Source organism: Capricornis sumatraensis, chromosome 22, assembly GCF_032405125.1.
Source record: "Capricornis sumatraensis isolate serow.1 chromosome 22, serow.2, whole genome shotgun sequence".
NCBI lineage: Eukaryota > Metazoa > Chordata > Mammalia > Artiodactyla > Bovidae > Capricornis > Capricornis sumatraensis.
This window is the reverse complement of record NC_091090.1, coordinates 25498359-25526143: the sequence shown is the minus strand read 5'-3', so window position 1 is coordinate 25526143 and position 27785 is coordinate 25498359. Positions and strand designations below refer to the sequence as shown.

General features: G+C 40.8%; 1 protein-coding gene across 1 annotated transcript; it reads right to left on the bottom strand.

Moving 5' to 3' along the window:
• Nucleotides 1-110: 110 nt before the first annotated feature.
• Nucleotides 111-12910, bottom strand: LOC138069784 (adhesion G protein-coupled receptor F4-like). The gene is made up of 8 exons (XM_068961124.1): nucleotides 12824-12910; nucleotides 11544-11598; nucleotides 8585-8733; nucleotides 7366-7617; nucleotides 4488-5867; nucleotides 1827-1868; nucleotides 1332-1391; nucleotides 111-158 (listed from the first exon to the last, which is right to left on the bottom strand). The coding sequence occupies exons 1-8, from the start codon at nucleotides 12908-12910 to the stop codon at nucleotides 111-113; spliced, it is 2073 nt and encodes a 690-aa protein (XP_068817225.1).
• Nucleotides 12911-27785: the final 14875 nt, after the last annotated feature.

Here is a 27785-nt window from a genome sequence, read left to right as displayed (position 1 = left end):
GTATTTTCATTTATGTGCTTGGCAATAAAGACGTTTCCATTCTCTGAAAGATAACCCCAGTTCCCTTCCCGAAGCTTCTCCTTGATTTTTTTAATACTCACCTCTTATCCTCAACGATTCATTAATTTAGATCCATAGGTGGGGCCTAACGATGCATTCTAAATAGGGGAAAAAATAACACTGATGTCAATGAAGAATGGCATTGACTGGAATGCACATAGGTTTATGTTTATGTCTATGCCTGACTGAAGATAAACATGTAACAATGGAAACATGAAGTACCAGAGTTGACACAGCTACCCTGAATTAAATTGTCATATTTCACTGAATCTCACATTGTAAGCAACATCATTATAATTTATGTCCGCAGAGGAAGAACATGAAAAAGTAACTTGCCAATTAAGTCATGACATGCCACTGATTACCCAATGTGTGCCAATTTCAGAAATAGTCAAAGGTGGATAAAAAATGCCTGTCTTGGTATTGATGGTCTTTGGTGCTAAAAGTCACTCTAAGTACTAGCTGACTGTAAATTCTGATGCTGTATGTCTCCAGAGACTTTTTTATTTGTTTGTTTTAAAAGCAGCTCTTATTGAGAAACTGTTGATTGAGTAAATGACTTCTTTCTCATCAATATAACAATGGTGGCAATTTCAGTTGGTAGTTGATGAGACAGATAACTAGGTCAAAAGTCATCTTCAAGATCTTCAGATACACGGACACTGCAGTTCAAGGGAGTGTGGTTCACTGCAGAAGCCCATGGCAAGAAGAATGCTAAATCTCACAAACTGCTGGGTCACTCTGGTCAAATCTCATAAGTACTCTAGGCCTTGGTTTCCTTACCTATGAAATGACAAGGGTGGTCTAGTATCTCATTTCTAACTCATGTCTTACTTCCACCTCTGGCACTTTATGAATCTATGGTCTACGCATTCACATTGTCTCTCTCAATAGTCCAAATGTATTTAGTTGAAATACAACCAGTATGGAAACTTTGCTTTTTTTCTTTTCTCGGCATGCTGCAGGGCTTGCAAGATCTTAGTTCCCCAACCAGGGTTCAAACCCAGGCCCTAGGTGTGAAAGCATGGAGTCCCAACTACGGGGCCATCAGGGAATTCCCTGGAAACTTTTTTTGAGGGGTAGGTTCCAGTGACCCTAAGCTCTAACAAGATACTCCAAATCTGTTGACTGAAGAAATGAATGAATAAAGGTATCCCCTCTTGATTCTGTTTGCTAACAAATCCCCAATATTGAGCTATAGTATTTGTCTCCGTATGACTCTACTGAGAACACCGACCTTCCAGTACTGAGACTGAAAGGGAAAGGCTTACCTCTGCTACCCTCGACTGCCCCTTCAGTGAAGACATCCTCATCCTCAAAGCATCTCGTATCTAAAGAAGAAATGAGAGTGAAGAAATGACAGTATCCTCAAGGTCTAGACCTGGGTCCTGAAACTTTGAGGCCAGCAACTCTGGCAGAAGCAGCATCAGATGGTTCAGCACCATGCTTGAAAAATAATGAAACTTGGATAAAAGTTGAGATGTAATCATAACTAGATTTAGGATTAAGATTAAAGTTCTGGTCATGGTTTCTATTTTTTTCACTGGCTATGTTCAAATATAACCTCCAGTTGACTTGAGAAGGAGCAGGACAAGAGAGAGTACAGTTCTTCCCTTCTCCCCCCCAACCCCCCACAGCTGATGCCTTGAACCACCCCACAAACTCAGCTCTTCTCCACTGTCCTCTCTGATCAAGGCTGCTTCATCCTCCTGCTCCCCCCAACCACATGGAAAACATTTACAGTGAGTGACAGAAATTCAAGTTACCTTGTGGTCCATAATGGTTCCAAACAGCAAGATGAAGAACCCCTGTGACAGAATTCAACAAAAGTATGAGGGACAGTTCTGCAGACCATAACCCAGAAGTTATTTTAACACCACTCTTCTAGATTCCTTCAAAGATAGTTATCATATATTAGAAACTGCAGTTTCTACTGATTCTCTTGCACTAATGAGTGTTTTCTTTGAATGGACCTCAGAAAAAGAGGACCGCCTTCATGCATGTGCATGAGAGTGATTGATATTTCTTGAATGGCTTCAGATGTAGGATAGTTTTCAAACTTATTAAATCTGTTTACTTTCTTCCCAGGTATTAAGGTGGTTGTTCTTACTCATGCTGATAGTAACACACACATAAAATTTTGTCATTCAAAGTTACAATCAGGGAAGGTGTCATGGGAAAATGAAATGTATTCTAGTCTACTTTCAATGGAAAAGTCAAGAAACAGGCAGCTAGAGTCCGTAACGGAGAAGGCAATGGCACCCCACTCCAGTACTCTTGCCTGGAAAATCCCATGGATGGAGGAGCCTTGTGGGCTGCAGTCCATGGAATCGCTGAGTCAGGCACGACTGAGCGACTTTTCTTTCACTTTTCACTTTCATGCATTGGAGAAGGAAATGGCAACCCACTCCAGTGTTCTTGCCTGGAGAATCCCAAGGACGGGGCAGCCTGGTGGGCTGCCATCTGTGGGGTCGCACAGAGTTGGACACGACTGAAGTGATTTAACAGTAACAGAGTCTCTAAAACTGATGAAAGAAGTTACTGCATAAAAGAAAGAAAGAGAGAGAAAAGTCTAAAGAAACCCGCAAGACCAGGATCTCTTGGAGTTTAAATTATCTGGTCACCTACAAAGTCAGAATAATTGCCAGTCAATCCTTTTAAGTCACGGGAGTTAGGAGCCTTGCAAGGAAAGTCTGAACCCTGCCACAAGAGTGAAGGGAAGCCTGGTTTCTAAGGATGGTTTCATGGAGAGGAAACACTGATCAGAAAACTGAAAATGCTGAATTGTGAGTCACAGAGAACCCTTGTTTTAGAAAAATGAACGTGTGCAACTAAAGGGAGTCTAGAAATTGTCTTTCCATCAAGAAAATAGAGAGAGAAATGATCTGAAAGAGAAATGCAGAACAAAATTTCCTGGGGTTTAATTAAATTGCAAAGTAGGATGAGATCAGAGGTAATGAGCATAACTTCAAGAGCAGGGGAGATTTATGTGAGTCCAAGAGCTTTTGATCCCCATTCCCAAAGAAAACCTTAAGTAAAAGGTTTCTCTTTAAAGCAATACAGAGGAAAGAATGAAATAAATGTTCTCTTTAGTTATTAAGAAATTATGAATAAGATATATAATTGTACTGAGCTGGCATTACTTTAAAGTTGGCTTTATTATTTCACATTAGGTTTTGAAATAGAGTAATAGTGATATGAAATACTTTGTTGCTTTGTTAAACAGTTATATTTAATTTAAAGCATTGATGAAAATTTTTTTGAAAATATTTTTCTGAAAAGAAGCAGATAATAAATATTTTAGGCTTTACAGCCTCTGTTCCAACTATCTCACCTTTGCCACTGTAGCATGAAAGCCACCATAGGCAAAATGTGTGTGTGTAAGGTGTATTTCAATAAAACTTTTTCAATAAAATAGTGTGTATGTAAGCCCATGTGTAAGGTGTATTTCAATAAACTATTTATAAACATAGGCAGCAGGCCACAGTTTGCCAGCTCCTGATTTAAAATATATTAAAAATATAAACCTTCTGAGATTTCCCAGGTGGCCCAGTGGCTAAGACTCCACACCACTAATGCAAGGGGTCTGGGTTTGATCCCTGGTCTGGGAACTAGATCCTACTTGCTGCGACTAAGACCCAGAGCTGCCAAATAAATATATTTAAATATATATATATATATGAACTTCCTAAATTTTCTATTACTCATGGGTGCAGAAAGCAGCCTAATGACAGCTTCCCAAAAGTGGCTTAGTAGCCAAAATGAAGTGGAACAACTTTTAGATGGATAATCTTATCAAAGCAAGCATGTTAAGCAAGAAAAGACATTAGAGATCATTTTAGATCCATCTTTATTTTACAGAGAAGTCTGAGGACCAGAGAAAGTGACATTGCTGGGATCCATCTGTGAATAACAAATAACATTTATTTTACAGAGAATAGCAGGGAAGGAGTATGAGAATCCCTGACTGATTAACATCCAAAGTGAGTGTCATGGGCCATCTCTGCATGCTGTGAAAAATGACTATTATTTCATAGATTGCCCAGACTACTTGAGAAAGGATAAAAATTGTGCTTGTTTTGAGGCATACTATGTAAATGTAGCCTCACACATCCCTAACCAAAGACTAGTCTTCCATAAGTGAAGGTCAATGTCTTTTCACGTTGCAACTTTAGAAAAGACAAAAGGAGATGCCTACCCAATCAGCCTGATCGTCGAAATCCAACTCGACAATCAATAGACAGAGAGATGTCACAGATAAATGTCTCTAAGATATGAAAGGAAATGGAAGGAATATGTGTTGTTCTGTATTTTTAAACCATAGCCATATTTTGTTGTATAGCCAGAATACCAAATTATAAGATAATAAAAGAGTAGCTAATAGTATCAGTAGTATCAATAAAATAAGTCTCTCTCCCAGAACTTACCTGGAAAGCATTGAGCAGGGCAAAGATTATGTGGAATATCAAGGAAGTGCCTTCTATGAGCGTAGCTATTCCAAAACCCCAGGTCAGTCCCAACAGTGGGGTGAGAATGGCGACATTTTTGCTGATCCTCAGGATTATGGCCACATCTTGAGACTTGGAACTGCCAATAGAGGGCCTCTGAGTGTTGACAGCCACAATCAAAACCACAACAAGATTCACAGCCACAATGACCAAGGCTGGGATGGCAAAGGCTAGAAGGGCTTTGGTGTCATCCCAGTTAAGCCAACAGGCACCACGTCTCATGTAGCCTTTCCCTGGCACTGTGATAGCCACAGTGGTGGCAGCAATGACTAACGGGCACCCATAGCCAACGGCAAAGCCAATGGCCATCATGCGGGACCTCACCATCCTCCGGAAAACCACCAGCAGTCCATAGATGATGAGCAGGGCTTTGAAGAGCATCCAGAAAAACAGACAGAGGTAGAAAAAGTGGCTAAAAAATGTCACCGCAACACACCAGTTGTAGTCCTGGGCCTTTTTGTTAAAGTTGGAGCCTAAGATGAACCACACATTGGCAGTCAAGAGCGACACAGCTATATTCACAATGCATACATGTCGCATATATGATATGTCCGTCATGACCACCCGGGACCAGACGGTGGCTTCAATCATCAGGCAAAGAATCAAGCTGAGGATGGAGACGCTGAGCCCAATGCAGGTGATGTAGTCCAGGACTTTATCGTCCACAGATATGGGGGACATGAGGATGGAAAAAGACATCATCACGTTGGTGTAGTTACACCGGCATTTCACTCTATTCTTGGTGTCCAGCGTTGTTTCACAGACATTCTCATCCCACCTTCTTTTCCTGGAGTGCCAGCCAACACACTGGGCCCTGGCATTCTGTGATTTGTTGATCTTCTCAAAGGTGAATAAGATTTGCTCCAATTTTTCTGGTAAAATCACTGAAAGGACCAGTCCATTTACCAGCCTGGGAAGATGGGCATTTTCCAAGTGGGCTTCTTTCAGGACTGCCCCCAGGGTGGGAAAAGCTATGCCAACAGCTTGGGATGCATTTGGGGGCAGCTTCCACAGCTCTTGCCTGGGAATTTCTATGATTCCTAGGATGCCCTCCACTGTGTTGTTCAAGTTCATGGAGAAACTGAGACTTCTCTCTGAGGTCTTGTTGTTGATGGGGAACCCTTTTGTCTGAATGAAGAGTTCATCCACAATGTGCTCAGGTTCATTTTGGATGTGGAGTTGCCTCGCAAACCAGTTCACTGCCTGCAACAAATCGGAGCTGACATTTTTGTCTGGAATGAAAGCCCAGTTTGGAATGACCGCGGGGTTGAGGATGTGGTTGGCCACTTTGCTGTAGCTCTGCAGAGGAGAGAAGTAGATACGATACTGGAGATACACACACTGCAGTACAAAGTCGATTTCTAAAACCTCAAGTTTCTAAAGATCAAATGATTTGATATTATTTGACATGTTTCTCTTCAAATTCACTGATTATTAGAATCTCATACTAGTAGGACTTCGGCAAGAGGAAAAAAATTAGAAATGTTAAAAACAAAATATGATAAAAAAGAAATGAAATAAACAAAATAAGATTGAAGGTTGACATATATACACTAATATGGATAAAATAGATAACTGATGATATTGATAACCTGCTGTATAGCACAAGAATCTCTGCTTAATGTTCTGTGGTGACCTAAATAGGAAGGAAATCCAAAACAGAGGGGATATATATATACTTGAAGCTGGTTCACTTTGCCATACAGCAGAAATTAACACAGCATTGTAAAGCAACTATATCCCAATTTTTAAAAAATCAATAAATATAAACTAAAAAATAATAAGATAAAATAAATTGAAATAAGCAAATAAGATGAAATGAAATGAGATGAACTATAGCAAAGGGTTGCCTGCTTTATTATATGCCCCAAGCAACATTTCCAACTTCAATTTGTATAACCCAAGTTTTCCATGAGATATTAATGACTGTTTAAGGAGGAAATAGTCCTCTGGAAATCCAAGTACAGCACCCCATATCCTATCCTCCCCTCGAACATTATGAAGAGTGCCAAAGTTTATTAACACATTTAAAGCTCTAGAAAGTCCTGCCATAAGACCTACTTGGCTTCATTTACCCCAGAATTCCTGTATCTGCTGTACTACAGATCTCTCTTTTAAGAAATAGAACCTCTGCTAACATTTCTCAGTACAATTACATTTTAAAAAAATAAAATTTGGGAAACTTTACAGTAGTCAAAGTCTTCCTCACAGGATCATTATGTGACAGTTCCTTGCAAATATTCAGTCTGTACAAAAACCTGTATTAAAAATGTTCTTACTTCTTGAAAGGGGTTTCCCTGATAGCTCAGTTGATAAAGAATCCACCTGCAATGCTGGGGACCTCTGTTCGATTCCTGGGTCAGGAAGATCTGCTGGAGAAGGGATAGGCTACCCACTCCAATATTATTGGGCTTCCTTTGTGGCTCAGCTGGTAAAGAATCCACCTGCAATGTGGGAGACCTGGGTTCAATCCCTGGGTTGGGAAGATCCCCTGGAGAAGGGAAAGGCTACCCACGCCAGTATTCTGGCCTAGAGAATTCCATGGACTATATAGTCTATGGAGTCACAAAGAGTTGGATGTGACTGAGTGACTTTCACTTTCACTGTTTCTTGAAAACGTCCATAAACTAGGATGACTCCATATCCATAAACTAGGATGACTCCATACCCAAAACTGAAATGAGTTGTTATTCTGGTTATGGTAGTTTTTACCGTGAAAACTATTTTGAAACTATTAAAGTGCAAGATTTTGAAACAAAAAATTGTCAGCTTTTTAAATGAATTTAACAAAGAATACCTTCATTTTCTCCTGGGTGACATTATCAGACAAATCTGTAGAAATGTTTTTTAGTAACTCCACTATAAATGCAATATTTCCGGACGTTGCTTCTGATGATTTCACAGCATTAATTATGCAGGCGTAATCCAGTGGGCAATTCTTTTGGATTCCTTGAGCTACACTCCTGATGGGCTCTGGGGTTTGGTAGTCAAGAATGTGCAGAGTTATAGACGGTGCTGCCACAGAGAGGCGTGATGCACTGTTTGAGTCCTGTTTGTAAAAAGATGGTTATTTCACTCAAAAATGATTAAGCACCCAACACGTCAAGGAAATCCAACCAGCCCATCCTAAAGGAAATCAGTCCTGAATATTCATTGGAAGGACTGATGCTGAAGCTGAAGCTCCAATACTTTGGGCCACCTGATGTGAAGAGCTGACTCATTTGAAAAGACCTTGATGCTAGGAAAGATTGAAGGCAGGAGGAGAAGGGGACAACAGAGGATGAGACTGTTGGATGGCATCACCGGTTCAATGAGCATGAGTTTGAGTAAACTCCGGAAGTTGGTGATGGACAGGGAGGCCTGGCATGCTGCAGTCCTTAGGGTCGCAAAGTGTCAGCCATGAGTGAGCGACTGAACTGAATTGAACTGAACTGAAGTGACAGAGAATGCACTGACACTCCTATTCTAAAAACACTTGACATTTTAGGAAATGCAGAGATCAATGTGCTTCTACAGGGATGAAGGAGAGGCAGAAGCAAACAGTGGCTAAGTGAGAGGATACAACATAAAATATTTTAATTGAGAATTGTTTTATTCATTGGATTTTTATTCTTTCTGGGACACACACCTCTGTCTTCCTTTGGTCAAGTGATTGAAAGTATGAGAAAAAAGATATCAAATGAATTTAACTGTAGACAAATTCACTTGCTTAACTGATTAGCATAAGAGGTATGAAAATCCATTTTTAGAGCTAAAATTTTAATCTCTAAGTGTTTATCACTGTCTGAATGAATTTCAGATCTTTTTTTTCTTTGTTTTTTGAGTAAAGATTTTGAGAGGGAGAAATAATGTGGCTGAGAGTTTGGGTGAGGAAGGAAGGATAAGAAACAAATTTGAACCCACTCTGTAGAATTTCTCAGGTCCAGATCTGAGATTTATTGTCATGCTGAACAGAAAACATTTAAAATGTTTCTTGTAGAATATGCAAATAAGATGCAAATATGCAAATACATCACCATAAAGAGTGTTTCCACAGAAAGGCTTGTACATGTTTCAGTTGATTTCTGCCACTTGTTTCCATTACAGATAAATCCTATTTCTCCATGAAAGTGCTGAGCACAGGGCTGGCTGCAGTTAGAAGTGCTGCAAGGTCCGTGGCATTTTTCTTAGAAGAGAGAGAGAGGCCTGATTAGCATTTCTACACTTTGACGAGGATATCTAACTCCTTCCTGGGGCTTGGGGGTTGCTTCCCAGAGGAGGCGACATTGAACTGTGTTCTCAGCCACCAACCACTAAGACCTGCCAGGCAGAAAGTGAAGCTGATATTTGGACAGAGTGAAGAACATGTGAAAAGGAGGGTCATTCATAAAGACTGGTTCAGAGTGTCTGAGGGGAGAGTGACAAGAGATGAGGGTGGGGAGAAAGGCAGAGTCAAGTCCTGAAAGACCTTGGATTCTGTGCTTATATGAGGGTCACCAGGAAACATGATTAGATTGTGAAAGATAATTAACCATGCATGGAGCAGGAGTTAGTAAGCTTTTCTGTAAAGGACCAGGTAAATAGAGCTGCCAGATAAAATACAGGTTAAATGCCAGTTAAATATTGATTTTGTTTTCAGATACACTCAATTCTCATCATTTGCAGCAGTTGCAATCTATAAAATCACTGCCACAAACACTGAATTAGTGAATACGTAACCATCTCCAGATCCTAGGAGAAATACAAGGTTAGGTTCCTATAAGCTTCTGCTCACAACATTTTCACCAACTGATCAGTATATCACTATATAAGCTTGTTTTGTGTGTTTCCATTTAAAGACACTGTATTTAATATATGCTTTTGATTCACTGACATTGAACTCACAGCCAAGGGCACTATAACTCGTGACAACACATTAACAAAGCTTATCTAGCACATATATTTTCCCCATAAGGCACATCCTAACCTTCTTAGGCACACTATACATCACTTTGGAACTATATTTGGGGGTGATTTTAAACAGCAAAATCACCAACTAAAAACAAACCCACAAAACATGTGACACTACATAGACCACAAAAAAAATTTGTTTATAGTAGGAAGGTCAAGTGCCACCTCATTCAACTGAGAACATGCACCTTGGCTGACCATTTTTCCTTTATTCTGTGCATGTCTGTTAATAATTCAGAGAGCACTATGAGTGCTGATTTGGAGAAGATGCAAACACAAAATCCACAAATAAAGAGAACTGACTAAAAATGTTCAGTAAAACAGTGGATAATTTTTCATTTATGTATAACCCATGAAAAATTACTCATGGCTTATCTGAAATTTAAATTTTGCCAGACATTTTATGTTTTTGCTAAATACAACAAAGCTAGACAGAGAGTAAACATTTCAGCTTTGAGGGCCATATGGTCTCTGTCACAAATACTCGGCTCTGCTTAGTAGCATAAAAGCAATCAAAGACAATGTGTGAATGAGTGAGCGTGGCTGGGTTTCAATAAAGATTTATTCAAAAAAAACTGGCAGCTGCTTAATTTGGCCCATGAGGAGAGTGGATTGACTTGATGAAGCTGCTGAAGTATTCCCAGGAAGAATTGCCTTCAGATAGCAGCAGTGCAGTAGGAAGAAGTAGATGATACTGAGAACCATCAAGGTATTGAAATAAATACAAAATGAAGTGCCTTATTGGCTGTGAGCCAAAGAATATTGATGACCAATATTCATTACTTGGACAGGAGGATAGAAGCAGGTTGTTTTGCATCTTTCTTTGACATCTACCCAAGTGTATCCATTGTTGCAATTTACTTAAGCCAAGTGCATTTCAATTTCCTCATTCATATAATTTGGAGGTAATGCCATAGTCTTTTTACAAACATTGAATGAGACAGCATCTTGTACACACTTAGATCAGTGTTGTCATAAATGCTCAATGCACATTAGCTACATTTCTCTCCTCTTTTCTTTCTAAGCTCCAAATATGTATAGATTTGTATTTGCCCCCACAGATATACTTGGCCATGACTGTGCAGATCCCAGTAATCTATGTGGGTGAGAACCACAGGATTTCACTATCTTACTTCTCATGATGGTTCCACAGTTTGTCTCTCACTTCTCTGGGTAACCAGTCTTGCCAGTTCAGTTCAATGGCTCAGTCATGTCCAACTCTTTGCAGCCCCATGGACTGCAGCACACCAGGCTTCCCTGTCCATCACCAACTCCCAGAGCTTGCTCAAACTCATGTCAGTCAAGTTGGTGATGCCATCCAACCATCTTATCCTCTGTCAGTTTCACCAACATGATACCTATTACATCACTTGAATAGATCACTCAGCCTCAGAGTGCTACATGCTTTTAAGAACCTTGAAATTATCTTTGAAGGAAGGAATGAATGATCCTGCCCTCTTCACTCTTCTGCCTCTTGTTAGCTCATTAGTTCAGATTTCCCTTTAGAGTTTAAAAGGGACTCTCATCTACTATTCTCAGAGAAGGCAATGGCACCCCACTCCAGTACTCTTGCCTGGAAAATTCCTTGGACGGAGGAGCCTGGTAAGCTGCAGTCCATGGGGTCTCTAAGAATCGGACACGACTGAGCGACTTCACTTTCACTTTTCACTTTCATGCATTGGAGAAGGTAATGGCAACCCACTCCAGTGTTCTTGCCTGGAGAATCCCAGGGACAGGGGACCATGGTGGGCTGCTGTCTATGGGGTCTCACAGAGTCGGACACGACTAAAGCAGCTTAGCAGCAGCAGCAGCTCATCTACTATTCTAGAACATGTATGAATATTTGCCAACTTGTTTCACTGACTATGCTGTGGGTAATAGTATAATTGCAAGAAAATCTATTGATGATGTTTAACATTTAGAACTTATTTGAGATTGTTATTCTGTGTGAAAATTTGTAGTCTGGGGATTGATCTGCCATATCCATGCCCTTCCTTTATTCTGCCGAGTCTTCAAATGGAAGAAGACTGTTCCGCAGCTACATACCTTGAATTCTTCCAGTCTTGGGTTTTCTTTCAGGACTCTGAAGTTTATCTCCATCCTGTAAAACATAAATTCTCAAAGGTTTTCTTTACATTGGGACTCTTCTCTCTCATCTTAACTTAGAGACTCCGTGTGAATATGAAGAGAAAATGTGTTCAGGACTAGGAAGAAAATGGCACCTGATATTGCAGAAATTTGCTGAAGGGATGTGAGCCCTGACAGAGAACATGCTGCCCGCAGTGACGGCTAGAAACTGGGTGTGGTCACATAGGCTCTGAAAGTCAGGGGATTAGGTACATCTGTTGGAAAGCACATGTGCCCATGGAGAGCACAGTGATGACAATTAGAGCGCTAAACCATTCTTTGCTTGTATTAACTGTAGCTATGATAGGGAACTAATGTGGTCCACCCAATACACAGAGAAAGAAGAAAGCAGATACTAGGAATGAGTGCTAGGTTACAATAATAGAATCTTTTTGTAGCTATGTTGCTGTTGTTAGTTGGTAAGGGTGTCTGACTCCTTTGCAACTCCATGAACTGCAACCTGCCAGTCTCCTCTGTCCATGGGATCTCCCAGGCAAGAATACTGGAACGGGTTGCCATTTCTTTCTCCAGGGGGAACTTCTTGACCCAGGGATCAAACCCGAGTCTCCCCAGTGGGTCAGTGGTTAAGAATCCGCCTGCCAATGCAGAAGACATGGGTTCAATCCCTGCATTGAGAAGATTCCCTGGAGAAGGAAATGGCAACCCACTCTAGTATCCTTGCTTTGGAAGTCCCATGGACAGAGGAGCCTGGGGGCTTACAACCCATGGGGTCACAAAAGGGTCAGACACAACTTCCTGACTAAGCATCTTGTAGCTATAAAGGACTGTAAAAATCTAAAAGAGGAAAACCCACTCTTCGTGTTTTAGGTAAGGAAATTAAGACCCAGAGAAGTGAAGCAACTCGTGCGGCTAACAGACAAACCTAAGGTTTTAACCTAAATTGCTTGACTGCCAAGTTAGTGCTTCTGCCTGTCAAGAGCTGCCTGTCTACATACTCCATGGCTTGCAAAGTGGTTTTTCTACTAGACTGTTGCACCCTGTGACAATACTGTACTGTCACAAGCCCCAGCCACCTCTCAACTTTTCATTGTCCTTTTCTTTAGAAAGTTGCCATCAGAAAGGATAGCATCATAATCACTAGAAAATTTCTTTGAAATGACATGTTATTTATCATAAATCAGTCATCTCAGGAACTGATTGATTTCTCATGGGACCACATAAGAATTGATCAAACTTACTTTTGTGTGGATATGGAATCTACTATGAGAATATTCTGTGGCCAGAAATAATATTAAACAGCAAATCGTGGTTGCCTGGGACTTCATTTTCACACAGGAGGATCTTCACCTGCAATAGACAAGGGTGGATAGAGCTGAAGATGATAGTACCACATAACTAACCTAATATTTAGTCAGCTAACCAACCACTGAGTTCACAGCAAATGTAAATTTCCTTATGCTCTAATGGAGATGCACTCACTCTGATCTATTTAGGCTCCTGAGGAAAACTGTAACCAGGAAGCAGACAAAACTCATGGATCTTGGATCAAAGCTTTCCTGGTTGGAGTCAAGACTAAGAGGGACTTTCATGATGCCACTGTGCCTTCTGGCGAGATGATGATCCACGGGCACTTACAAGAAGGCTTCCAAGTTGTCTTTTAGTTTAAAATTGTCTTTGAGCTCCTAACCAATGAACAGAAGGAATGTATATTTTGACTTAAACCATCATCTTGTAGAACAAGTCTGAGCAGGGGAAAGGGGACGTGGCAGAATGACAGGCAAAGTCAGTAATGGATTTGCATAGGTGTTGAAATAGAACTGTGGAATTCACAGTCTTACAGTGTCGGTAGAATGAAGTTTTCACGTACGCAACCAATTGGTGGATAGGCACAGAAGGCAGTTTTCAGTATCAATATTGTTTAAGATAGATTTTTAACTGATCCTCACAAAGAGAAGTAACAGAAGTACCAGTATGAGCTGTCTTAAAATAACTGTATGTTTTACATATAATTCTCCTGTAGCTTTCAAGATGATGCTTTTGAACTGTGGTGTTGGAGAAGATTCTTGAGAGTCCCTTGGACTGCAAGGAGATGAAGCAGTCAATCCTAAAGGAAATCAGTCCTAAATATTCATTGGAAGGACTAATGTTGAAGCTGAAACTCCAATACTTTGGCCACCTGATGTGAAGAACTGACTCATTAAATAAGACTCCAATGCTGGGAAAGATTGAGGGCAGGAGGCGAAGGGGACGACAGAGGATGAGACAGTTGGGTGGCATTACCAATTTGATGGACATGAATTTGAGCAGGCTCCAGGAGTTGATGATGGACAGGGAAGCCTGATGTGCTGCAGTCCCTGGGGTCACAAAGAGTCTGACATGACTGAGGGACTGAACGGAACTGAACTGAGCTTTCAAAAATTTTTTACCATAACACAATAATAAATGGATCTTACACTGTGACTCAGTGTGTACTGACAAAAATATGTGTGTATAAAGCTATCTCTATATAAACATTTAAAAATAAATAATATTTATATTTTAAAAACTTTTATCTTATACCTCAACATAATAAAAGCTATATATGACAAACCCACAACAAACATTATCCTCAATGGTGAAAAATTGAAAGCATTTCCCCTAAAGTCAGGAACAAGACAAGGGTGCCCACTTTTACCACTACTATTCAACATAGTTCTGGAAGTTTTGGCCACAGCAATCAGAGCAGAAAAAGAAATAAAAGGAATACAAATTGGAAAAGAAGAAGTAAAACTCTCACTGTTTGCAGATGACATGATCCTCTACATAGAAAACCCTAAAAACTCCACCAGAAAATTACTAGAGCTAATCAATGAATATAGTAAAGTTGTGGGATATAAAATCAACACACAGAAATCCCTTGCATTCCTATACACTAATAATGAGAAAGTAGAAAAAGAAATTAAGGAAACAATTCCATTCACCATTGCAATGAAAAGAATAAAATACTTAGGAATATATCTACCCAAAGAAACTAAAAACCTACATATAGAAAACTATAAAACACTGATGAAAGAAATCAAAGAGGACACTAATAGACAGAGAAATATACCATGTTCGTGGATTGGAAGAATCAATATAGTGAAAATGAGTATATTACCCAAAGCAATCTACAGAGTCAATGCAATCCCTATCAAGCTACCAGTGGTATTTTTCACAGAGCTAGAACAAATAATTTCAAAATTTGTATGGAAATACCAAAACCCTTGAATAGCCAAAGCAATCTTGAGAAAGAAGAATGGAACTGGAGGAATCAACCTGCCTGACTTCAGGCTCTACTATAAAGCCAGTCATCAAGACAGTATGGTACTGGCACAAAGACAGAAATATAGATCAATGGAACAAAATAGAAAGCCCAGAGATAAATCCACACACCTATGGACACCTTATCTTCCACAAAGGAGGCAAGAATATACAATGGATTAAAGACAATCTCTTTAACAAGTGGTGCTGGGAAAACTGGTCAACCACTTGTAAAAGAATGAAACTAGAACACTTTCTAACACCATACACAAAAATAAACTCAAAATGGATTAAAGATATAAACATAAGACCAGAAACTATAAAACTCCTAGAGGAGAACATAGGCAAAACACTCTCTGACATAGATCACATAAATCATAAATCACAGCAGGATCCTCTATGATCCACCTCCCAGAATACTGGAAATAAAAGCAAAAATAAACAAATAGGATCTAATTAAAATTAAAAGCTTCTGCACAACAAAGGAAGCTATAAGCAAGGTGAAAAGACAGCCTTTGGAATGGGAGAAAATAATAGCAAATGAAGCAACTGACAAACAACTAATCTCAAAAATATACAAGCAACTTATGCAGCTCAATTCCAGAAAAATAAATGACCCAATCAAAAATGGGCCAAAGAACTAATAGACATTTCTCCAAAGACATACAGATGGCTAACAAACACATGAAAAAATGCTCAACATCACTCACTATCAGAGAAATGCAAATCAAGAACACAATGAGGTACCATTTCAAACCAGTCAGAATGGCTGCAATCCAAACGTCTACAAGCAATAAATGCTGGAGAGGGTGTGAAGAAAAGGGAACCCTCTTACACTGTTGGTGGGAATGCAAACTAGTACAGCCACTATGGAGAACAGTGTGGAGATTCCTTTAAAAACTGGAAATAGAACTGCCTTATGACCTAGCAATCCCACTGCTGGGCATATACACTGAGGAAGCCAGAATTGAAAGAGACACATGTACCCCAATGTTCATCGCAGCACTGTTTATAATAGCCAGGACATGGAAGCAACCTAGATGTCCATCAGCAGACGAATGGATAAGAAAGCTGTGGAACATATACACAATGGAGTATTCAGTTCAGTTCTGTTCAGTTGCTCAGTCATGTCCAACTCTTTGCGACCCCATGAATCGCAGCATGCCAGGCCTCCCTATCCATCACCAACTCCCGGAGTTCACTCAGACTCACATCCATCGAGTCAGTGATGCCATCCAGCCATCTCATCCTCTGTTGTCCCCTTCTCCTCCTGCCCCCAATCCCTCCCAGCATTGACTCTCTTTTCCAGTGAGTCAACTATTCACATGAGGTGGCCAAAGTACTAGAGTTTCAGCTTTAGTATCATTACTTCCAAAGAAATCCCAGGACTGATCTCCTTCAGAATGGACTGGTTGGATCTCCTTGCAGTCCAAGGGACTCTCAAGAGTCTTCTCCAACACCACAGTTCAAAAGCATCAATTCTTCGGTGCTCAGCCTTCTTCACAGTCCAACTCTCACATCCATACATGACCACAGGAAACACCATAGTCTTGACTAGATGGACATTACTCAGCCATTAAAAAGAATACATTTGAATCAGTTCTAATGAGGTGGATGAAACTGGAGCTGATTATACAGAGTGAAATAACCCAGAAAGAAAAACACCAATACAGTATGTGAAAGTGAAAGAAAGTGAAAGTGAAGTCGCTCAGTCGTGTCCGACTCTTTGCGACCCCATGAACTGTAGGCTTCGAGGCTCCGCTGTCCATGAGATTTTCCAGGCAATAGTCCTGGAGTGGGCTGCCATTTCCTTCTCCAAGGGATCTTCCCAACCCAGGGATCAAACCCGGGTGTCTGTCATTGTAGACAGACGCTTTACCATCCGAGCTCTAACACATATATATGGAATTTAGAAAGACGGTAATGATAACCCTGTATGTGAGACAGCAAAAGAGACACATGTATAGAACAGACTTTGTGGGAGAGGACTCTGCGGGAGAGGGAGAGGTGGGATGATTTGGGAGAATGGCATTGAAATATGTATACTATCATGTAAGAAACAAATCACCAGTCTAGGTTCGATGCAGGATACAGGATGCTTGGAGCTGGTGCACTGGGATGACCCAGAGAGATGATATGGGGTGGGTGGTGGGAGTGGGGTTCAGGATTGAGAACTCATGTACACCCATGGCGGATTCATGTCAATGTATGGCAAAGCCAATACAGTATTGTAAAGTAAAATAAAGTAAAAATAAATAAATAAATAAAAATTAAATAAATAAATAAATAAGACATAAAGAGCAAAAAAATATAATAATGTGAAAAAAATAAAAAATAAAAATAAAAAAATAAAACCTTCTTTATCAGAAAAAAAAAAAAACTTTTATGTTAAAATACTATTCTTCCTATCTGGAAGCAAGACATTCTGATATAGTCACAATTTTTATCTTGTATTCCACTTTATTCTATCTGACATTCTCTCAGAAATTGGTTGTTACCCACTAAATTGAATTCACAAACCTCTAATGGATTGTAACTTGCAATCTGAAAAATAGAAATATAGACTATAAGATTCATTTTCCCTGTCAAGTCAAAAATTGTTCACTTCTGCTGAATTGGTCTTGTTGATCCTTTCTCTTTGCTATTCTTCACAATCTGATCACAATCTCCTTCCCCAGGTACACTTCTCAGGGAGAAAAGATATCTACATTCAGAACCAAAGAATAGGACTGATGGGTGAGTGCGATTCTCCTCTACCTGGAGAGCATTGTTTGAAATGCACAATTAAATGATCAAAGTCAAGCCAAAGGGAGGCATTTATAAATAGTAACGCCTGCTATCTAAGGCTTCATGTGAGAGGCCACTCTTATTCTTCATCATTTTCATTACAGGAATCCTGCTTAAAGCTAATCTTGCAGGAAGAAATTCAAGGGTTTGGCATAATGACATGATGTGATTTATGGAATCCAAAAATATTCCCCAACCAATGCTAGGGCCTCCAGGGCCATAGTTCCAAAAAATGTTTGAGGAATAGATAGCCCAATAGCCATAGCATTTTCTGTAGACCATTATGCACTTTGTGGAAGACTATGAAATGATACATTTTATGTATTCATATAAACTAAGAAAAATTTTACTGGCATACATATTTATGCAATATGAAATCATAAGCATACCATAAGGAGCACAAATTTTGAACTAAGCACTCTTGGTTAGTTTGAGGTTAATTTGCTACTTAATCATTAATGTTATCATTGTCTGGTATGTGCAACCCACATACCACTTGGTATGATAATTATATGGTAAATTTCCTTCAGTTACTACAAATGCTGGGAGATACTGTTTAATGATATTACTCAAGAGAAGTCATAGCATTCTTACTTCTGTCCAGTTTGACAATGGGGATGAGTCAGATGGATAGATGTTTTTAGGTTAGTTCCAATTGGGTTGTTTCTCTTCTCACCAGAAAGAGTTAGATGGAATCCCTCCCATCAGAATTCAGATGTTGGCTGAGGCCAAAACCGGAGTGCTCTGCAGAGCAGTGGAGAAAGCTTAAGACCCCTGAGAATGAGGAATTAAAAAATAATAAGAAGCACTGCCAGCATAATCCATAATCAGAGGTTGATATTGTACAGAAAAGAATGGAGGAAACACGTTTTCTTAGATTAATCATTGGTAAAGACTTCATGGTGGCTTCTCTGCTGGCTCAGACAGTGAAGAATCTGCCTATAACACAGGAGACCTGGATTCGATCCCTGGGTTGGGAAGATCCCCTGGAGAAGGGAATAGCAACCCACTGCAGTACTCTTGCCTGGAGAATTCCATGGACAGCGGAGGCAGGCAGGCAGTCTACATTAGTCTGTGGAGTTGCAAAACATCAGACATGACTGAGCGACTAACACACACAAAACCTTGATAACTAGAACTTTGAGTTTGTGTAATACTAAGCTGAAAAATTTCTGGAAGTACAAATAAAATGCCTCTCCAAGGCCTAGCACAATGTCTACATATAGTAAGATTCTCCTTGAGGTTTTAATACTCATATCTTTTCCTCAGTGATTCATTAATTTAAATCCATTGGTTAGGCTTAATGATGCCTTCTAAAAGGGAAAAAAATAACACTGAAGACAATATGAGAAATGACATGGACCAAAATGCACATATATTTATGTCCATGTCCATGCCTGACTAGAGATAAACATGTAAAGATGGAAACAAGAAAGTACCCAAACTGACATTGCTACACTGAATTAAATTATCATGTTTCATTGAACCCAACATTGTAAGCAACATCATTATTTTCATGTCCACTAAGGAAGGAAAAGAAAAAAAGCTTGCCTATTAAACTGTGACGTGCCACTGATTGTACAATATTCCAATTTCAGAAATGTTGAAAGGTTAGGAAAAAATGCCTATCTTAGAACTGATGAACTATGGCACTATAAGAGGGGCTTTCCAGATAGTTCAGTGGTAAAAAGAAAATCTGCCTGCCAGTGCAGGAGCTGCAGGAGACGGGTTCAACTCCTGTGTCAGGAAGATTCCCTGAAGTAGGAACCAGTAACCCACTCAGATATTTTTGTCGGTATAACCCCATGGACAGAGGAGCCTGGTGGGCTATAGTCCATGAGGTCTCAAAGAGTCAGACATGACTGAGCTCTCACATACGCAGCACTAAAAGTCTGACTCAGTACTAGCTGACCATATATTCTGATGCTGTGTGTGTCCAGAAAGCTTTTTATTTGTTTGTTTCTAAGGAAGCAGCTCTTCTTGAGAAACTTGGTTGAGTAAATGATTTCTTTCTAATGAATATAACAATGATGGCAATTTCAGTTTTTACTTAAAAAGATAGATAGCTAGGTCAAAACTCATCCTCAAGCTCTGTAAATACCCAGACACTTCAATTCAAGGGAGTGTGATTTTCACTGAAAAAGCCCAAAGCTAGGAGACTTCTAATTCTCACAAATTGCTGGATGGCTTTGGGCAAATCTCACAAATGCTCCATGCCTTGGTTTCCTTACCTTTGAAATGACACGGTTGGACTAGAATCTCATTTCTAACTCAAGTCTTATTAGAAAACTCTAGCATTTTTTTTTTAATTTAAGGTTCTGGGTTCACGTTGTTTCATCTCAATGGTCCAAATCTCAAGTTGAAATGCAACCAATATGGAAAATTCTCTTGAGGGGTATATTTATATAATTTAATTCCTTAAAACATAACAGTCAACTCTCTTGAGGCGGCACAAGCCAGCTCCAGCCTAGTAGTAGACTAGCGCTGCAATCATATATATTTATCACGGGATCAACGCATATTATCCACCATCTGTTGGGCAACAATTTTTCCAGGCATCAAAAGGTAAACAGAAAAAGGATGGAAGAAAAACAACATTGAGGACTTTTATATACTTAAATGTTCTACAAATTCAGGAAATCTCTCTGCTTTACTCTCAGTAGGCTGAATTTGGTGTCTAATGGATTTGGTGTCTAATGGATTTTGCCAAGGCATTCTGGTCTCATAGAAGAGCAAGGCGGTCCATGGTCAAGTCCATTTGGGAAACACTGCGTACAGCACCACCACCACCCACCCCTCACACTCCCATGCTTTCATCTAGCAAAGTTCCGAGAGTTCTTGAAGTGACAAGACTGTCACCCAGGTTTTACCAAATTTACTACATCATCGAAAGTGCCTTGGGCGCATTGAAAGCTGCTATCCAAAGACAGTATGCTATTTGGGAACACATTAATGTCCCCAGATTTGGGCTTCCCATGCCTTTGTCAGACCCCTACCCCATGCTACCACCAGGGACTTCCCTGGTGGTCAGATGTTAAGGGGTCTGCCTGTAACACGGGAGACCCCGATTCAATCCCTGGGTCAGGAAGATCCCATGGAGAAGGAAATGGCAACCCACTCCAGTATTCTTGCCTGGAAAATCCAATGGACGGAGGAGCGTGGCAAGCTACAGTCCATGGGGTCGCAAAGAATCAGACACGACTGAATTACTTCACCCCATGCTAGTCCTGTGCTAATTCCTTTAATTCACTCAAATTGTGATGCAAAGTAGCCCAGCAGAGGGTGACAGTCCTGGTGTTAGCACATCCTGAAAGAAAGAGGCAGTGTAGGGGTCATCTTTAGTTCATGAAATAAGCCAGAATTATCCTAACTCGAGATGATGCTCAGAGTAGAGAGGGAAGGGAGGCAGGCACAGATACACGGCAGCCAGAAGTTGGGGATGACCACAAGGGAGGGCAAGAGAGCCTCAGAAAAGGAGAATAAAAAAGAGGAAAAGAAAGATGCAAAAGAATTCTCACCAGAGGCCATCTGTGGTAATTAGGCAAATAAATAGCTATCTGATTTACAAAGAAACTCCCTCCAGCTTCTTTACTAGTCACCCAATAAAGGCAACTCCACATTTTGTCCCAAAGTATCCAGAAGAAGATTTATTTCAGAGATAAAAGCAACAATCAGGAGACTTCCCCAGTGGCCCAGGGTTAAAACCTCACCTTCCAGTGCAGGGTGTGCAGGTTTGATCCCTAACCAGGGATCTAAGTTCCCACATGCCTCTCAGCCAAAACACCAAACAAACAAAAAAAAAAAACAGAAACAGAATTGTAACAAATTCAATAAAGACTTTTAAAATGGTTCACATCAAAAAACTCTAAAAAATAAAATTAAAAAAAAATAAAAGCAACAAGCAATCTGGAATGGCAGCTTCTCAGGAACTAGAAAATTTCCAATTACTCCTCCTTATTCCCGCAACCCTTCTCTTTTTGTGCATCCTCATAGAGGTGTGAATCATCTCCTTCTGCTTTTCACTTAATAATAAGCAGCCATTCTAGGTGGCTGAATGGAAGCCAGGCTCCTTGCTCTAACAAGGTGATTACTTCGGAGAGAGAGAGAGAATATAGTGTTTGCAGCCTTCAGAGGCTTAAAGGAAAGTACAGCTGCACTCAAAAGTCCCAGAGGGACTGCATCTCAGGATTTAACTTGCTGGAGAATTCACAGCCATAGGCAGCTCGCACATCATTCACTGCCTGTGCTCTGAGCCCTAGGGACATGGGGTCTGCACAGCACTGGGCTTAATGCTTTTAGTCCCAGAACCCTGGAGAAAGTAGACTGCACCTTGTGGGAAATTCAGGTTATCATTAGTTAGGAGGTAAACATAGAAGGACATTTCTCTGTCCCCAGCATCCAGCAGAGCATAAGGTGTATAATAACCTCAGTAAATATTTGTTGGAGAAATGAATAAAGGAGTGAATAAGGCCAGCTTCTGATGTTTTTGTTTTAAAATCACAAGATCGTTCTCCCCAGGTGGAAGGGAGGTCCCAGAAGGAGGGGATATATGTATGCAGATGGCTGATTCAATTCATTATACAGCAGAAACTAGCACAACATGGTCAAGCAATTATAAACGTTCAGTTGCTCAGTCATGCCTGGCTCTTTGTGACCCTTTGGACTGTATCCCTCCAGGCTCCTCTGTCCATGGGACTTTCCAGGCAAGAATACTGGAGTAGGTTGCCATTTCCCTCTCCACAGGATCTTCCCGACCCAGGGGTAGAACCCTCGGCTCCTGAGTCTCCTGCATTGCAAGCAACTTCTTTACCTGTTGAGCCAATGTGCAAGCCTGCTAAAGCAATTACGCTCCAATAAAAATAAATTAATTCAATGATTAATTAAAAAATAAAATCACAAGATAACTTTCCTATCTTAGGGGAACAGATGAGCATATTTGTAATGCTAGATAAACTTCAGTTCAGTTCAGTCACTCAGTTGTGTCTGACTCTTTGCGATCCCATGGACTGCAGCATGCCAAGCTTCCCTTGGATAAACTTGGAACCTGGTAATGTAAGTTGAAATGCACCCAGTCTAATGGACCTCCTCTTTGCTATACTACGTGGAGCCTTATGGAAAAAAAGATTTTGGGGTCTCATCTAGTTTCAGTAGGAAATTATGCGCTGCCAGATTAGTGATGTCTTCCACAAGTACGGCACCCCACTCTCTCTTGCCTAGAGAATCCCATGGGCGGAGGAGCCTGGTGGGCTGCAGTCCATGGGGTCGCTAAGAGTCGGACACGACTGAGCGACTTCACTTTCACTTTTCACTTTCATGCATTGGAGAAGGAAATGGCAACCCATTCCAGTGTTCTTGCCTGGAGAATCCCAGGGATGGGGAGCCTAGTGGGCTGCCATCTTTGGGGTCGCACAGAGTCAGACACGACTGAAGCGACTTAGCAGCAGCAGCAGCCACAAGTATGACAGTGCAAATGTCTTTCCACACTGTCGCCACAAAGTCGGGAATCACAAAATACTGTTTCCCTGGACAGACCTAGAAGATGCTGGCTATGTTTAAACACCATCTTCTAACTGTCCCATCTTCCTTGAACCTGGAACTGAGTTTCTGATTGCGTTAGAATTCAAAAATACAGTCAGCCTTTGTGGGTCCTGGTACTGTTTCTGATACTAGAGGCTAGATGGTGTTGGAGCAGGTGATTCACACAGGCTCAGGAGCTCCCTGCCTGTCTGAACATGCTGAGCGAGGGCTGGCATCAGGACTCGCCAAGAAAATAATAGGAAGTGCAACCTGGGAACTGTAAGTGCAGTCAGGCAGGGAGGAATGCAAGGAAATGTGTGATCTCTCAAACCTCTTCATGCAAAACGCTCAGAGGTGAGCTGCCTGAGAATGTTTGTAAACTCCCTGGACACTTTCCCAAAGCGTTGCGCTCCGCTGAAATTCACCCCAAGGTGAGAGGAACAGAAAAGTCATTTTCTAAACCTTCTAGATGGCACCTCACCACATACTCCTCAGCCAATCCCACTGGTGGGAAGGATCAATTCAGAAAGGTTAACTAGAGGGTGAGGAACTTAAGAGTTCAGTGACCCACATTTTGGGGTGTGTGTGTGTGTGTGTTGCTCCCCTCAGCTTAATCTCCTGTCTATCCCACTAGTATAATTAAAACTCTGATTATATAGCCAGATGGCAAGTTGCTTGTGTGTTTCTTGGCCTCGATAATAGAATATATTCAGTCTCTCTTATGGATTCTCCCTTGCCATGGATGAGTTGATTCATAGAGAGCCTTGAGGGAAGAAAAAGATATGAAAGATTTGCTAGAAGAAACATCTCATCCTAGGTTATTTTAGATGGCGTCCAGCCAGGGCCTTTGTAGTTTAGCTTCTTCTCTGAAAATTGCAGTCTGGATTCAAATTCTGAGAAGTCTGAATAATCACATCATCTCAGAATTGGAAAGCTTCCAGCATCTCACCAACTATCTTGATACTTACATGAAGTTAAAGAAATTGATAAGACAGGCAATTTCCCTGCTTCGTGAAGAAAGTTCCCTGGAGGGTTGACACTTAAGGAAATAAAATAGCATCTTAAGATGCACACTTTAGAGGTCCCAGAATTGTCCTCAAAGTATAAGGAATATATGCCATCAAATGACATAGTATTGGCCGCAAAATGAGGGCGAGATGCCTTTGCAAAAAGGTTTCAGCAGTTCAGTGGAGGAAATGTTTCCCCTTTAAGGGCAGCTTTGTCAGTCCCACTAAAAGAAGAAACTACTAAAGCATGCTTCATTAAAAAAAAAGAAGAAGAAGAAGAAAGAAAGAAAACATCTAGCTTTATACTCAGCCTAAATAAGCGAATTGAAAGCTAGTTTTCTCATCCAATTATCAAGCAAGGGAGACTATTGGAAAACAGAGGATTTAATTGCCATTTTCAGCCCTAGGAGTGAGCAATTTAAATCAAATGACAAGCGACTTTTTAAAGAGAAACCAATGTAAAAGAGACTGAGGAAATACTCCAGATCTGAGTTAGCCAATCTCTAAATAATGAGAGGGAAGTTTCCTGCAGAGTCAAGCATTCCAGAAAATACCATCATAAATCACACATTTTCCCCACTCTGGGATATGTCTAACGACAGTCCTGTCTTCAGCAGGAAAAGGTGCTGGTGTGGCGTGTGTACTCACGGCATCCAGGAAATCCCGCAGCCCAGCAGGGGGTCGGCGCTGGACTCCCCCCAAGGGCGCCCCACCATCACTGTGTCCACCCTGGCTCCCCCCACGATGTCAGCGGCTGTGATCTATCTTCTCCATGTTTGAAAGGAGGCCGAGGAGGCCCTGGTGCTCACTAGCCTCGGTGAGAAGCCGATGTGAGAACTGTAAACCTGCCCTGGGTTTCGAGGCTTGTGTAAGTCTGTGATTCATTCCTCAGCGGGTCGGTCAAACACGCCTAAGAGAAATTACAGGTTCCTCTCGTCTGAAACAAATCCATTAAAATGAGTCAGTTGTTTGTCCTTTCTTTCCTCCTCTTTATCTCAGATAATCACATGAGACTGTTGCACCTACTGGGGTAATGAGAACTCAGACAGGCGGGTGGTAAATGCAAGATTCTGCCACTGTTGTTGTTGATGTTAAATTGTTAAAAGGAGACCCCATTTTTGCCTGTACTGATGTTAAACTTGGAAAACACTGGCTAGGACATGATCCAATCCCTGCCTTAACACCAAAAATATCTTTGGTTTATTTTCTAATGACTTGTCCAAGGAGTTCTTACTGAGGCTCTACCTTGGTGCACAGCCATGGGGAATTCAGATGGAGAATTTCGCCTGTGGGAAACTTCCCTTGGTCTGGCTTGGGGCAGGGTGGTCAGTTGGATTGTCCTTGTCACCCCCAAATGGTCCCACACCTCCCACTTCTAGCCCCTCCCATTAACCTACCTTCCTGGCTCCTCCATATAACTGTTGCAAACTTTCATTTGACTATTACCAGGGGAGATGTACACATGAAGAAGAAATAAGTGAGAGGAGTTTTGTTATGTCTGTTGTACTCAGGAGGCTCAAGGAGACGATGCCTGTGGAAATAGGTCATTCCATTTAGGTCATTAGTTAAGTACCATGTCATTTGGAAATTCTGAAAAATCAGTATCATCAAACTTTGGGTTGTGTAATCAGAGGACTTTATTAAACATTCTATGTACAAAGCACCTCATTCTGCTCTTTGGACATACAAAACAAGTGACTTATCGAGTAACAAGGGTAAATCTGTCTCCAAAGGCTTATGGTCTTATCTGGGAAAGAAAATATATGCACACAAGAAGGCTAAGAGTAAATAATACTACACAATAAATACTGACTCAACAGTGAATGGCCCAGATATACATATTGCAAGAAATCAGTGGAGAGAATCAGCACTTCTGGTTGGACTGATTAGGGAAGACTTTAAAGTGATGCACAGTTCAGACACAGAAAGCCCTGGATACATATATAGTCTCTGAAATATACTCTTTCCAGGGCAGGATACCAAGTAACACAATTCTGTAAACACTGAATGAAAAGATCCTTCAGTAGACTTTGCTGGCTGGTCACCCTGATGAAAGAAACTGAATCCAATGCTCCACACTTTCATTTAGATGCCAGTGAACCAAGACTTCCCTGGTGGTCCACATTTCTGAAGCAGGGGGCACAGGTTCAATTCCTGATCAAAGAACTGAGATCCCACATGCTTCATGGCCAAAAAAATTTTTTAAGAAAGAGAAGAAATTAGATAGTGAACCAACTCCTATGAGAGTGTCTCGTCCACACTCATGCAAAAGGTCATGGCTGTTTGCTGTTTGTGTGTTTGTTGCGCATACATGAATTCATAGGTACTCTAATACAAACAGCTTACATTTTAAGGCTAATTATTCTTTGCCAAGTACTATTCTCAGTATTTTATCTACATTTGTTCATTTAATCTTTCCAATAGCCCTATAGGGTAAACTCCATTATTCTCAATTTCTGGTTGGGAAAACCAAAGTCCCAGGAATTTAAATAACTGTCCCAACGAGTATCAAGTACTAAGTGCTCTGCCCAAGAATCTGCCTTAGACACCACTAGCACCAGTTTCTCCTTGAGCCACCTGACCAAGTCACTTCCTTGGTAAGGTGAGAACAGGGTGTTCCACATATCTCCACCCTGGGTCTTCCACGGTCAGCCTGATCCACGCAGTTCTTTGTCACCTTTCAGGATGGGACAGACTGAAGTGTGGGCCGCAAGAGGGAGGGTGGACTTCACCAAGGGATCGTCAAATGATAGTGGGGTTTCTCTGTTAGCATCCATGAGCCTTTATTTAATAATTTTTTATCTTTAGGTCACACCATGCAGCAAGTAGGATCTTAGTTTCCCTACCAGGGGTCTGACCACCCCCTGCATTGGCAGCGCTGAGTCTTAACCACTGGCCACCAGGGAAGTCCTCCAAGAGGCTTTCTTAATGAATAATAACCCCAAGATAGTCTTTTGCACCTCCTCTCTCAGGGAGTGAGTGCATGGGAGCAGAGTGTGCTTTCACGTGAGATGTGGTTGCCAAATACACAGTACAGATGAAAGGCCAGTCTCTCCCTCTCTCTTGTGTTCAGACTTTCCATCTGCAAATGGAGGCACTTGGACTCAGTCTTTTCTAAAGTTTTTTTCAGAATTATAAATCCTAAAACCATCTAGCTCCATGACATTGCGTCCTTCTTTCAATATGTTGATTTGGGGCAAGTGACCTTTCTTCATATGGAAATCTCTGCATCGGGAAAACCAGGACTGTGTCTGCTCCATTCTGTTCCCTTGAAGAGACCCTACAGAGATACTGGGAAATGTCAAATTAAAGCTTCTTTCTGACTTCATTTGCAAAGGGTGCAATTGTTGTCCCAAGATGAACAATACCACTTAGAAGATGACTCATTCTCCCGGTTGGTATATTTTCCTACCTTCTGATTATTATATTTTTGCTTTCTTAAACGTTCCTACTTAGAGGAAATTTTCTATAGTAAAAAAGAGAGAGAGAGAGAATAAAAAAGTTTTACTACAGTTTTCTGTGTTTAAAATTAAAAAAAAATGACACCCCTGATTCACAAAGTGAGTTGCCCTTTTCCATTTGTAATGTAACACATTAATACTGGTTTGTT

Excerpts from the sequence above, each read along its gene's own strand:
- LOC138069784 (XM_068961124.1), bottom strand. The coding sequence starts at position 12,910 with ATGAAGTCCCAGGCAACCACGATTTGCTGTTTAATATTATTTCTGGCC. Across the intron at positions 5,868-7,365 it reads TCACCCAGGAGAAAATGAAG|AGCTACAGCAAAGTGGCCAA; the intron begins GTATTCTTTGTT and ends TCTCCTCTGCAG. Across the intron at positions 1,869-4,487 it reads CCCTGCTCAATGCTTTCCAG|GGGTTCTTCATCTTGCTGTT; the intron begins GTAAGTTCTGGG and ends ATTCTGTCACAG.